The 13417-nt window shown below is 37.0% G+C and overlaps 2 protein-coding genes across 5 annotated transcripts in view; one reads left to right on the top strand and one right to left on the bottom strand.

Moving 5' to 3' along the window:
- PLCE1 (phospholipase C epsilon 1) overlaps positions 1 to 10212 on the top strand; it is a 333975-nt gene extending 323763 nt beyond the window's left edge. For 2 of the 4 annotated variants that reach the window (XM_079138533.1, XM_079138530.1), the window contains exons 31-33: positions 500 to 718; positions 1039 to 1248; positions 4098 to 10212. In XM_079138533.1, the coding sequence (XP_078994659.1) occupies positions 500 to 718; positions 1039 to 1224 (405 nt within the window). In that variant the 3' untranslated portion in view covers positions 1225 to 1248; positions 4098 to 10212. Of the gene's footprint in view, positions 1 to 499; positions 719 to 1038; positions 1256 to 4097 lie in introns of all 4 variants that reach the window. The other 2 variants (XM_079138532.1, XM_079138531.1) reach the window with 2 other exon arrangements.
- NOC3L (NOC3 like DNA replication regulator) overlaps positions 6532 to 13417 on the bottom strand; it is a 31282-nt gene continuing 24396 nt past the window's right edge. Inside the window, 2 exon segments of the mRNA XM_079138537.1 lie at positions 6532 to 10741; positions 11099 to 11183. Coding sequence (XP_078994663.1) covers positions 10613 to 10741; positions 11099 to 11183 — 214 coding nt within the window. The 3' untranslated portion in view covers positions 6532 to 10612.

Below are 13417 nucleotides of genomic sequence, written 5' to 3'. Positions count from 1 at the left end.
ACTAACCATTTAATGAATGAATAAATGCATAAATGAAAGATATTCTAATACAGAATAAAGGCTGACCATGTGACTTCTAAAATCAGCATCCAAGACTGCATTAAAGAGGCAGCCTTGTGGGATGAGGGTTCCTGGGGGACAGGATTCTGTTCCTCACTGGGCTGCGTGACCTTCATGTCTATGAGCCTGGGCCTGTACAGAAAATTAGGTTCCAGTCTTTATTCTGTTGCTTACTAGCTGTGCATGCTCTGGAATCTGCTTAACTTTTGTAAGTCTCAGCTTCCTCATGTAAATTAGACCATTGGGAAGCTAAATGAAGTAACCTCAGAAAGTGTATTGAACAATTACACAAATGTAAAATAAGACACTGGCCAACATAATCTGGAAGATTCCCTCCATCTCTCAAAGTCTGTGCCACTTTTCCACCTTACAGTTTCCATTTAGGATGAATGCAAATGTTGGAGATACTTCATTCAGTTGATCATAACTTTTCTTTCAGACCTTATGCAAAGCCAAATATTCCTACAGCATCCTGAGCAACCCCAACCCAGGGGACTACGTGCTTTTGGAAGAGGTGGTCAAAGACATGCCCAACAAGAAGTCTTCTACCCCAAAGTCCTCACAGCGAGTCCTTTTGGATCAGGAGTGTGTGTTTCAAGCCCAAAGCAAGTGGAAAGGTGCAGGGAAATTCATCCTTAAGCTAAAGGAGCAGGTACAGGTAAAGTTTAAATTTAATTTGCTCTCTTCATAAATCACTTGATATTCATGTGATTACATTGTAACCAGATTTGGGAGCTAGTAAAATCTAAGAGAGCTTTCCTGAGTCACAGAATTTAAGTGGGAGAAAATTGTTGGGCTTCATTTTCACTGTGTAGGAAAAAATATACTCTTCGTGTGTGGCTAAGAAGGCCTGAGAGGTGAGTCCCTTGGCCCTTCTTCCCAAAGCTCTACTCACTAGAGATGGCAGTGGAAAGAACTTTCTCTGACCCACTTCCCTGGGTTTGACCTAACATCTAGGCAAAATCTTTTCCACCACAGTCATCCCGAGAAGACAAAAGAAAGGGAATCTCTTTTGCAAGTGAATTCAAGAAGTTCACCAAGTCGACTAAGCAGCCCCGAGGACTCCCATCACCTCTTCAGCTTCCAGCCTCAGAAAATGTCCAAAACAAGGAGGAGAAACCTGTGGGTGGCTTGTCCAGTGACACAATGGATTATCGACAGTGACAGAGGGCAGCATGTGTTACCCAGGTACAATGTCATCACACCATTCTGAAACTGGCTCAAATGAAGCTGCTCATTAAAGCGTAATTAGTAGGGCAGCTGTCTTTTCCCAATGTCCCCCAAACACAAGTGGGAATGGTGCCTTAAGATGGGGCCAGGGCTCTGAAGACATAAGTAACTTGAGCTTTTAAACTTTTAGGTCTCCTTATTTTGTAGATAACTAAGCAAAGGCCCCCAAAGGGCAACCAACTTGCCCCAAGTGCCACAATGGCCTTATTTCATCACAGAACTGTCTTGATTATTAATAACTCATGTGAACATTTTCCAAGGGCTTTTTTGATCATTCAGCTTTTATTCCTTTGGATTCTTCATTTTATGTTTTTCTAATTTAGGTTTATTTTAGACTCAACAACTTCCATCTCCTCCTGCCTCATTTGTTTGTTTGTTTTGTGGTGCTGGGGATTGAACCCAGGGCCTTGTGCTTGCAAGACAAGCACTCTACCAATTGAGCTATCTCCCCAGCCCTGCAGCCCTTTTTTATATTTTATTTAGAGACAGGGTCTCACTGAGTTGTTTAGTGCCTTCCTTTTGCTGAGGCTGGCTTTGAACTGGCGATCCTCCTGCCTCAGCCTCCTGAGTCGCTAGGATTACAGGCGTGTGCCACCAAACCCAGTTCCGCCCTGCCTCAATTTTTAAAAATAAAAATAAAAACTTGGTATGCAGAATGTGACGGTTAAAAGGAAAACAAATAATCTAACAGCCTCCATCTGGAAAATGCAATAAATTTAGGGTGTCAGTTGCCAGCCTACTGCTGAGTATTCATATACAAAGTAATCTCATTCTATCTTAAAGCAGATTATTCACATCAACCCTGAAGAAAAGCATGTGGGGAAACCAAACCTAAGTTTCTTTTTTTCACATAGGGCTTCTTTTGAGACTGGTCTGGCTGTGTTGCCCAGGCTGACCTCAAATTCCTGGGCTCCAGTGAAGATTCTGCTTCAGCCTCCCAAGTAGCCGAGACCATAAGCACACACCACTCACCCAGTGACACTTAGTTTCTTCAGAACCCAAGGGATCATTAAAACCCACTTTCACCTGTTCTGTTTAATTCTAAGATTTAAAATTCACAGGAGACCAACAGCATCATGAAGACATTAATGCTTACACAACAGAGCTTCACTATTTTTATCACATTCCTAAATTTCTCAGGTCAAATTGTAAAATTTCTTCCTTTAAAGAATTCACTGGTCTATCTCGATAGAACCAAACTGGATTTATAACAGCTCAAAAGAAAGCACAATGCATTAAGAGCCTATTTCTATACTTGAGGAGCATCTTCCAAAATAACTGGTGCCCCAGACCACACTTGTAAAACTCTTCAAAATAAGAAGCAAGGCTAAATACAGGATATGGCCCCCATCAAAATATCTGCATATCCATCTATTCCAAGAGAGTCTGGTTGTTAAGGTTTGTATTTAAGGACTCAGAAAGAAATCCCACAACTATGGCAGCAATCCACATCACAGCATCAGATAATCTCTGAGGAGGTTCAGCACTTTATCTCTTGAGAAACTTCTGGTATCTCAAATTTTAAAGTTCCAGACTCGCTTTCTTTTATGCCCAATGTTGCTGAAGCAATCAGTGCCTCATCTAAGAGCTTGCCAAGTGAGCTTTAGAACTAGGCACCAATGTTGAGTACCTCAAACTTAGAAAATAACCATAAGAGCAGTGATCAAAATTCAACATATTGTTTCTATATCCAGAATTTAACACCAAGTACAGATGTAATAATGTCACATCACCTCTATAATTCCTATTATGAGAGTGAAATTTCACCAAGACTCATTAATCTGTCATAAAGGTACTACTCTATATTTAAGTAGCCCTATGTGTACTCCAAGATTGCACTGTGTACCTAAAAATACAACTACTGGAAATTTGACTTAAGAGTAACATGCACACCACATAAACATGACTAATTGCTTATATTTTAGGAGCGAAGAAGAGTGATAGTGATTTAGATGATTGCCTTTGTATTCAATTTTCTTGCAGCAAGCAGACATTTTGAATCATTTAGTCAACTTCACAACTTTGCTTAAAGTTAGGGAAGTTTTCTTTATAAATAGCAATAGATGCAACAATGAGAATTTACATTGCATAGACCTCCTTTATGATGTTCTTCCCAGGAAAGAGTATGTGTATTAAAAAAAAAAAAAAAATGGTGGGGCTCTTTCTTTATACAGGCTCGTAAGAAAATATTTGGTATTTCTGCCACTTATTCTGGTGACATATTTCACATTATTTGTTCTAAACAACATCCACATCTAAAGTTTCAATAATCATCATCTAAGAACTTGTGAAGTATATTCATCTTACTCTTCTCTGAAATAATAGATGCACAATTGAAAGAATTTCACCTTTTCTCAAAAGTTGAACAATGTATTTGAGCTAAAAAGTTTTGTAATTTTTTTTTTCTCTCCCTAAAGAACAGTGTTCCAGGCCAGAAAGGGCCTAATGTTTTGCTTCCTAGGAACATCATATGTTTAGCTGGGGTCGGTGGCACATGCCTATAATCCCAGTAACTAGGAAGGCAGAGGCAGGAGTTTAAGGACAGTCTCAGAATTTACCAAGACTCTGTCTCAAAATTTTTAAAAATTAAAAATAAAAGGATTAGGGATGTAGCTCAATGGTAAAGCACCCCTGGGTTCCCATTCTCCCCCCAATCACTGTGCATTCATAGGAAATATACTGTCCCCCAAACTCAGCCACCAGAGTTGTAGGTTTCTGTTGACTGAACTATGAACCCTTATTAGGTTATAAATGTTTTTGCATCTTCATTTTTAATATCTAATAAGCCCATGTACGCAACATTACAGGTGAAGACCTTTCGGCAAGAAGTCAAAGTCAAGAACAAACACGGTGGAAAGAAATATAAAAATATAATTTATTTTCACTAGACTTAAACTGGAAATCGATGATTTATGAACTGCAGCCTCTTCACACAAGATGTGAGGTCCATAATGAGGACAAGATGGCACGGGGCTAGAAGCTACAAACCAATTTACTGATGAATGAAGCAAAGAAGCCCAGGGAATTGTTGTTTTATAAATGTTGGCAGTTGGGAAAACCATTCCGAGGCTTGCAATTATTGACTTAGAGCAAGGGCCAGAAAACTGTCGGTAAAGGGTCATATAATAAATATTTTAGGGTTGAGGGTTATATGGCCTCTGTTGCAACTACTCAGCTTTTGCCACTGTAGTGCAAAAGCAGCCACCAACAAATAAGTACATGAATAAGCATGGCTGCATTCCAATAAAACTTTATTTATGAACACTGAAATTGGAATTTCATATAATTTTCACATATCACAAATATGCGTTTGATTTTTTTTTTTCAACCATTTAAACAAGTAAAAACTATTATAAGTTCAAGGGCCATACAAAAAAAGTGGCAGGCTGGATTTGGCCCAAGGGCCAGAGTGTGCCAACCCAACTTAGAGAACTGGGAACAGGAGGCACAGAGGTCTGGAAACAAGAAAACTAGTTTAGCCATGTGTTTTATGACTGAGGAGTGGAAGCTTTTGGGCATTGCAAATGTAAATATGTCCTATAACATAAGATTCATTAAAAGTAACTCAACTTAGTTCCTATATTGTGTGCTATTGTGCACTCTTCTTCAGGATTTCTCTTTACATGTAGAAACATTTTTTAAAGATTATTGCTCATATATTCACAGATTATTCCATTTTTGGTTTTCACAGAATGAATTTAGGATGATGTATAATTTAATATCTACTGAGTCGTGGTGTAGTAACAAGAAACCTAACCATTTTTTAAAAGCAAAAGCAGATTGAGTTGGGGTTTGAGGTAGATTTATTTATTTTGCAAGGTTTGTACTGACACTGTACTTATATATTTATTAGACATAACTTTCTTGATGTGGCTATGACTTAGAAGCATTAGTGGTTCTATCTCACTATTTGAAGACAAACTGCCTAAAAAAAAATGTACACTCAGAACATCTGAGACAAGCTAGACTCCCATGAAAAACAGCTTTGTTTCTGATTAACTAAAGAGCTATTGATCCTAGTATTACTTGGCATTTAAAGTGAATTATTTTTAAAACCTTGCTGTACAAAATTATCAGCTAAGTATAATGGATTCTTCTCATTCTTAGTATGAAGCAAACCATGTCTATCAAAAACAAAATGTTTCTCTAAAGTAAAACCCAAACTTTACCTTTCCATTGGTTTCATTAAATTTTAAGACTTTTTTTCAAATTATAAACACATGAAAAATCCTAACCTTCGCTGAGACTTTTTTTTACTAATTTTAAAAATGAATAAAACAATCCCCAACATTTTGCATATTCTAAAAATAGAAGTGTCAAAAATACACCATACAGCTTTCATGTCTTAGTAAGTTCTTACTGAACCACCATTCTCTTGCCAACAGAATTCGAGCTGCTACAGTTTGATATCGTTTGTACAATGCTACAGGCTTCCTTTTAAATCAAGTAACCAATCTGTAACAAATGCACAGTACTGTCCCATTTTTTAAAATATCCCGGAAACATTTTATCAAGCCTCCAGAAACTAGTAGCCAAGTGGTTTGGCTTACCATGGGTTAACAATTGAATTACTGGCCTAACTGGCTAGAACCAAAATGAAAACTGCAGGATAATGAGATTGAGAAACAAAGCAAGACTGGCCTTTCTAGGCTTTTCATTTGGCTTTGATGCTTGCTAAGCTCTGCCCACCCCATGCCACCCCCATGGCCTTTAACATAATTGTCGATTTGGTTGCAGCACAAATAGAAATTTAACCCTGAGACTAAATGTGAGACTGGGTTGTCTATTAGCAAGTAGAGAACCCAGTCTGTTGCCTGTGTTGCATCCCAACCTGGTTGTATACTTCCATCTTGAGGTTAAGGTTCATACTTCCTTGGGACTTTATGAAGGACACGTTGCTTAAAAATGTAAAGGGGAAGGCCCTGTTCAATCCCCAGCACCACCAAAAAAGAAGAAGAAGAAGAAAAAAATGTAAAGGGCTTATTCTACTACAATCATGTGTCACTCAACAATGGGGTTAAATTCCAAGAAATGCATTATTAGGTGATTGCATCATTGTGCAAATCTCAGAGTGTGCTTACACAAACTAAGATGGCACTAGGCAATAGGAATTTTTTAACTCCATTATAACCTTATGGGACCTCTACCCCATCACATGACACCCACACAATGGTCCATCATCGACCAAAATGTCTTTATAATTATATGACTGCATTATAATAAGACTAGCACAACCTGGTATTTGTCAGAATTATGTAATTTTTATTTAGATCTTATTTGAATTATACAGCTAGAGTCAGGGATGTAGCTCAGTGGTAAAGCACTTGTAGAGCATACATGAGGCCCTGGGTTTAATCTATGTCACATTGAAAAAAGAAAAAAGAAAAGGCATGTGTGAATTATATAGCCATATCAGTATATTAAATGAAATAAATTATCACATTATTCAGAATGCATCTAAAATCACCACTAGGACTATCCCCTTTACTATTTTATACTTAGGCTACAAGAAATTTGGGTAGCACACTCTTTATCAGTAAAATTGATATGGAAAGTAATCTAGGTATGCAAGCTACTTTTATTACAATATTTTAAAAGTCTTCACTAAAAGTGAAAAGAATTGTCACTGTTAGGTACCAACTTAAAAAAAAAATGACAATAAAGGATTTAAGTAAGAATGTGGTATGTCCTGTGATGCTGGAAGGAAGATTATCTTCTTCTAAGTCACCTATTCATTTGGAATTGGTTGTTTTTTAAGAGAACGTAAGATTCCTAGAGGTGTTAAAGAATTAGGCATAGTAGGGAATAAATCTGCAGGCAGTAACAATACTGTCTGGGCAGAAAGTGTCCTTTAGAGGGAAAGCCTCTTCACATGTCATCCATAGCAAGTACAACCTATTTACAAATTCTTTCTCCAGTTGGGGATAAATATGGAGTCTGGAGTAAACAAAAATGCAATTACAAGTTCCTTGTTTTTAATCAAACTGGGTTTCATAAATATCTCCCATCATGATGGCTCTGAAGACACTGTAGGCTCATGAGTGAAAGTGAACCCCTTTTGATATATACCAGTTTTCCTTTTTTAACTACATCTTCCTCTTCCACTGTTCTCCACTCTTTGCACAATCTCTGTATATCTCTCTTCTGCTAAGATACCACAGGCCTTGTTTAATTCTTAAAAGGAATAAGGAATTGCTTACTGGTCCATTAAAACTGAATTACCTCTAAAACACAAAGTTCCACAAGTATGTTCCCAAACCAATAAAGAATACAATTGTCCTGGCTGGTGTTTGTCTTGGCAGAGTAAGGCAGTCTACTGGGAAAGTGCTCTCATGATGGCAATCTCTACCCATTTAGTTGCTTCTCTTGTATCACCACTAAGGACCTAGGCCCCAAAATAAGTTATCAGAGAGAAAAGGGAAACACTACCACTTGGAGAAAGTTCAGACTTAGGTCAACATTTCCATGATCCATTAAACATTTTATGTGTTCTCTGCTATCTTTATGTATCAACTTCCTAAAAACAAACCTTGGCTAATGGCTAAGGATTCTGACATACAAACACCTGAAATATTTTTGAAATACACATTGGATCTCCACGATCATTAAGACATTAAGTCTCTTGGATTCAAAACTTACTATGCTTAAGCCTGCCATCAAACACCTCTGAGACCATCCTTATGTCAGATGACACAGGTATTAAATAACTTATTCTGACACAGAATTGGGTACTGCTACATTTTTTAAAAAGTGTTGTGCGAATGACTTGACTCGGCATGAAAAGTAATGGAAGAACGAGTCTGTCTTGTACCCATTATTACTCCATCTGACTTCTTAGTGTCTAGCACAGTGCTAAGCACATAGTGAGTGCTCAGTTTTATTTAAAAAAAAAAAAAAAGTAGGGATGTAGCTTAGGTGTGTGTATGACTACTGTGACACTTAGCTTCAAAAAATGAAACTCACTGATAAATTTATGTTAATGCACAAATATATTTCATACCCAAATTCACACAAGATATTCAAATACTGGATGTACAATGATCTGTGACTGACTATACAAATACATAAATAAGAAAGCAAACATGAAAGGGCCATTGAATTCCTGCTTTAAAAGTGATTTTTCACCTACAGTTTCTGCTGCCAAAGCCAAGTATAAATGTATTTTTATGTTTAAAAAATAAATAGTTTGACATGTATCGGTCACTTGTGCTCTGATGGGAACAGAAACCCTGCTTGTCCACAGAAATATTTATATTATTCATTTGTATCTAAGTGGGGGTTATAAGCAAATATTTACATGCCAAAACATACCTTCCTTATCAACAAGCCTTTAAAATTTGACCTCAGAAATACTTTTCAAATTATATAATAGCTTAAAAGACTGATATGAAAACAGGGTGTGGTAGACCACATCTGTAAACCCAGTTATTTGTGACACTGAGACAGGAGGTTCACAAGTTCAAGCCCAGCTTAGAAAACTTAATGAGACCCTATCTCAAAATAAAATTTCAATAAAAAGGCTGGACATGGGGCTGGGGTTGTGGCTCAGTGGTGGAGCACTTGCCTAGCATGTTTGAGGCACTCGGTCTATCCTCAGAACCACATAAAAAATATATAGAAGTAAAAAAACAAGGGCTGGACATGTAGCTGAGTGGTAGAGCACTTGCCCAGCATGTGTGAGGCACTGGGCTCAATCCCCAGTACTGGGGTGGGGTTGTGGGGACGACTGACATGCACAGTTAAGCTGATATCCACACTCTCACTGCAGAAATGGCAAAGGAATTTTTCAATTTTCATTTATTTCATGAAAAATAAACTATAAGTTCCACACCAAAGTAACAAGTTTTTATGGTTCTGAGGCAATGAGAGATCTACTTAGTTGGGCTAGTATCCTTTTTAAAAAAAAATTCTCACATCAAAAACAGGAAACAGAGAAAACCGCTAATTTATTCAACTATTAACAGTAGAAAATATTTACACGCTGGCCACAGAAACATATTTCATAGGCCACTGCTAGAATATGAAAATAGCTGACAATAGCTGTTACATAAAATACTGCTTTACAGTTATATTCATTAATAATATGCCTGTTACCTGTATTTTAAAAGGCCTTTAGCTGGATACCCTTTGTCTCTAAAACAAGATGGGAGAGTCCTGGGCTGGGTTCTTCCCTCCTGGAGCAGTCCTTCCCACAACACCCTCCAGGGCAGGTCAGGAAACACACACAACTTCAAAGTACTAGGATTACATTCAAACTTCCTTTGAAAGTAGACATAATAATCACTCATCCTTTTTATAAAAGGCCAAATTAGGTTACTTCTTGAAGTGAGCCAATGAACCTGAGCCCACTTTCAAGCTATTTTTGTTCTTTCCTCAAAAATCTACATACAATATATACTCACTCAAATTTAGAATGTTTTTTATTTCCACCTATAGTATTGTAGTAACAATAATATTTAGTTTTTAAAATATTTAGTTATAGGGAGTAGCTAAATGGTAAAAAACATTCTAAGTTTTAATTGTCCTATGCTTTATGCCCTAATTTTAATATAGAAACTAAATTTCAGTAACATCTAACCCAGAGATTTTGTGTGTGAGTGTGGTGCTAGAGATTGAACCCAGAGAATCCTGCAGGTTAGGCACACATTCCACCACTGATCTACATTATCAGCCCCAAAGATTATTTTAAAAACTGTAACATAAGCTGGGTCTGGTGGTGCATGCCTATAATCCCAGCAGTTTGGGAGGTTGAGACAAGAGGATCCCAAGTTCAATGCTAGCCTCAGCAACTTAGCGAGGCCCTAAGCAACTTACTGAAACCCTGTTTCTAAGTAAAAAAAATGTAAAAAAGGCTGGGAAAGTGGCTTAGTGAGTAGTTAAGCACCACTGGGTCGATCCTGGTACCAAAAAACAAAACAAAACTAACTTAATATGTACATTAAGTTTTAAAAAGAAACTTCCAAATATTGGGAGGAAAAAAGGCTTTCAAATCTTTCTTTTTAAAAATATTTTTAATTGTAGATGGACACAATACCTTTATTTTATTTATTTATATGTGGTGCTGAGGATGAAACCCAGTCAGTCCCTCACATGTGCTAGGCAAGCATTCTACCACTGAGCTACAGCCCAAGCCCTCTTCTTTCTTAATGACATAACATTTTCATAATTGGGGCACAGCCTTGTATCATGCAAAGGGTAATTCTTCCTCTTTCTAATCATTCTTGGGAAGTTTTCCTTGTACAAGAAGAAAATTTCCTAAGTCAACAACTTATCTTTACCACATACAAATATACAAGAAGTCCACTGACTCTTCATTTTTGTGCTACCGTAATGATGTTTTCAAATATTTGGTGAAATCCAGAGGTGACTGAATGGCAACTTCACTGCAATGTCTTTTGACTAGTTGATTTAAATCTTCATTCAAAAATGAATCCCCTTGTAAAAATTTATCCTGGAAAAAAGATTAAAATATGAGTTAAAAGTTACTTACACTATTAAGTAAAATCCAAGCTGTGAGCAAAGCTAAAAATAACAACAGCTGATACCAACAAATAAAACATAATAATGAAAGATGTTTGGTCATGTCAAAGATATATCCTATATCGAGAGAAGCAGTCTCACTGACGATCTCTATAAAATTCCAAACCCAAACATCCATCCTACAACCAACTCTTAAAGAAAAAAAAAAAAAAAAAAAAAAAAAACCTACAAAACAATTAAGCAAGCTAAAGGTCAAAGTAATCAAAAGACATGCAAGTTTTTGTTTTTTCTTTAAAAAAAAAAAAAAAAAAATGAAAGTATCAACAACCTTCTTTGGGGGGTTTGATGATTCAACAGGAGGATTGAAAGTCATTGCTGCCATGCTGTAAGTCTCAAACAGTTCAACTGCAGATCTGTAAAGACAAATGTAAGAAATATAGGTAATGTCAGTTATGAACTCGAAAATAGATTGTACAAAAAGAACAAAACCAACCAAACAACTCACTAGCTTAAAATAAATCCTAAATTCCCCGATAATGTCAACATTATTCAACTAATCCATCTCAGGGAAGTCTAGTATATATTTAGAAATGCAGGAATGAAGCCACAGAGGAAAAACTAAGCAGAGACTTCCAGCTCAGTGTAATCAAATTCCCAACTCAACCAGTTACATGAAAAAGAAGCAGTTAAATCTAACTTAATCACTGGAACCAGAAAGTGAAGCATGGCGTTATCCCCCCGCATGGACTTCAAATAAGCTCAACTCTTCAGCTGTTGATTTGCATGAAAAACAAGGACAGGATATTCAAGACAGAAACATGTCTATAATCATGTCATGTAAGTGAACCCTTACTGACTTGAAGTTAATTCACTTCCCCCAAAGGAGACATGAATGGCCCAATAAAGTCCAATTAAGCTCACACCAATCTCTTCTCCAGAAAAGCACCACATATGTATCTCCCTTCAGAAGCCTTCAGGATAAACCCAATCCTCATCTTCCTCCAGAAAACGGAAACTGGCCATTAAAGAGGAAAAGTGTTGGTGATCGCTAATGAAAATATAACAAAATGATCATTAAAAGAAGAATAACAAAGAATTTTTCTCTTTTTCCTACTTCTAAAATATAAGGCTAAGGGATGAGAGATGGGGGCTGTTGGGAAGTAAGAAGGAAGAAAAAGATAAATGGACATTATTTATAATAGTCAAAGATTATCCTAGCCAGAAGGAAAGAGTTTATTGAAACCCTTGTAGAGGAACAGTAACTTGACTGTTTGATACTGCCATGTAAAAATACAGGCCAAAAGTCACCACGTCTAATATCTCAGAAGTTGAAATGTTAAAGGTGAATTCTTCAATATTCAAAAGACAGCAACTAATTCAATTTTGTTCAAACTCTGGAAAGTCTGAGCTGCAGGTCACCTGTAATATCTGAATTAAAGAAATCAGAAGGCTAGCTTGGTGTGAGGGTGCATGCCTGTATTCCCAGCAGTTTGAAAAAGCTGAGACAAGAATTTTGCAAGTTCAAGACCAGCCTCAGCAACTTAGCAAAGCTAAAAGAAGCTTAGCAAGATCCTGTCTCAAAATAAAACAGTAAAAAGGCCTGGGGATGTAGCTTAGTGGGAAAGTCTCCCTGGGTTCATTCCCCGTACCAAAAAGAAAGAAAAAGAAAGAAAGAAAGAAATTTGTTAATTTTTTAACAAAGCTTACAAGGGAGAAAATCTACAGCAAAACAACAAACAGGCAAAATGTTAATTCTAAATACTAGATACACTATGGATTTAATGTTTCCCCTGCAAAAATTCAGGTATCAAAACTTAATGGCCAACATGATAGTATTGAGATAGGCTGATAAGGAAATGAGGGATTGATGGCTCCTAATAGATGCTTTCTCAAAGCCTCTGCATAGCTTGCCCTTCCCCCACTCCTCCAAAGGATGCAACAAGGACCCAGGCCAGACAATGGAAGTTGCCAGTGTCTTATCTGGACTTCCCAGTCTCCGAACTTGGGAAAATAAATTTCTGTTCTTTACATATTACTCAGTATCATATATTTTTCTAAAGCAGGCATAAAATGAACTAAGACAAAAATACCTACCATTTCTCATCCTATTCTGTATAACTGAAATATTTCCTAACAACTTTGGAATATTTCCAAATGCAATAATTGGAGGAAAAGAAACTTCATTTAGGAGACCATTTTTCCCATCTAGAAGCATAGAGTGGACGCTGGAAGTACCCATCTAAGCTTCTTATAGATAAAAGGTACCCTTGGGAGATGAAACTACTGTCTTTCTGGGTGGCAGTATTCCAAAACACCTCTTTTATCACTTTCCTCATTTTCTCCATTTTCTACCATAGCAGAATCACTTAAAAAAAAGACAGTGCAGCTCAGTGCACTAAGGTTCTGGGCTGGATCCCCAGCACTGGGGGTTAAAAAAAAAAAAAAAGGAAGCTCACTCTGATTAGACTTTTCACTACACTATTCTTATAACTTTTCTGTGTGAAACTTTTCAGGATATTAAAAAAAAAAAAGTTTTAAGCCTTATCCAACAAAATCACAGCCAGCATACTTTTTCACTGATTTATGCAGAATTGAGGATTGAAACCCAGGCCTCACACATGTTAAGCAAATTCTTACCCCTGAGGTA

The sequence above is a fragment of the Sciurus vulgaris genome (genome assembly GCF_902686455.1).
Source record: "Sciurus vulgaris genome assembly, chromosome: 4".
Classification (NCBI taxonomy): Eukaryota; Metazoa; Chordata; class Mammalia; order Rodentia; family Sciuridae; genus Sciurus; species Sciurus vulgaris.
The sequence above is the reverse complement of the archived record's forward strand: the minus strand, read 5'-3'. Positions and strand labels throughout refer to the sequence as shown.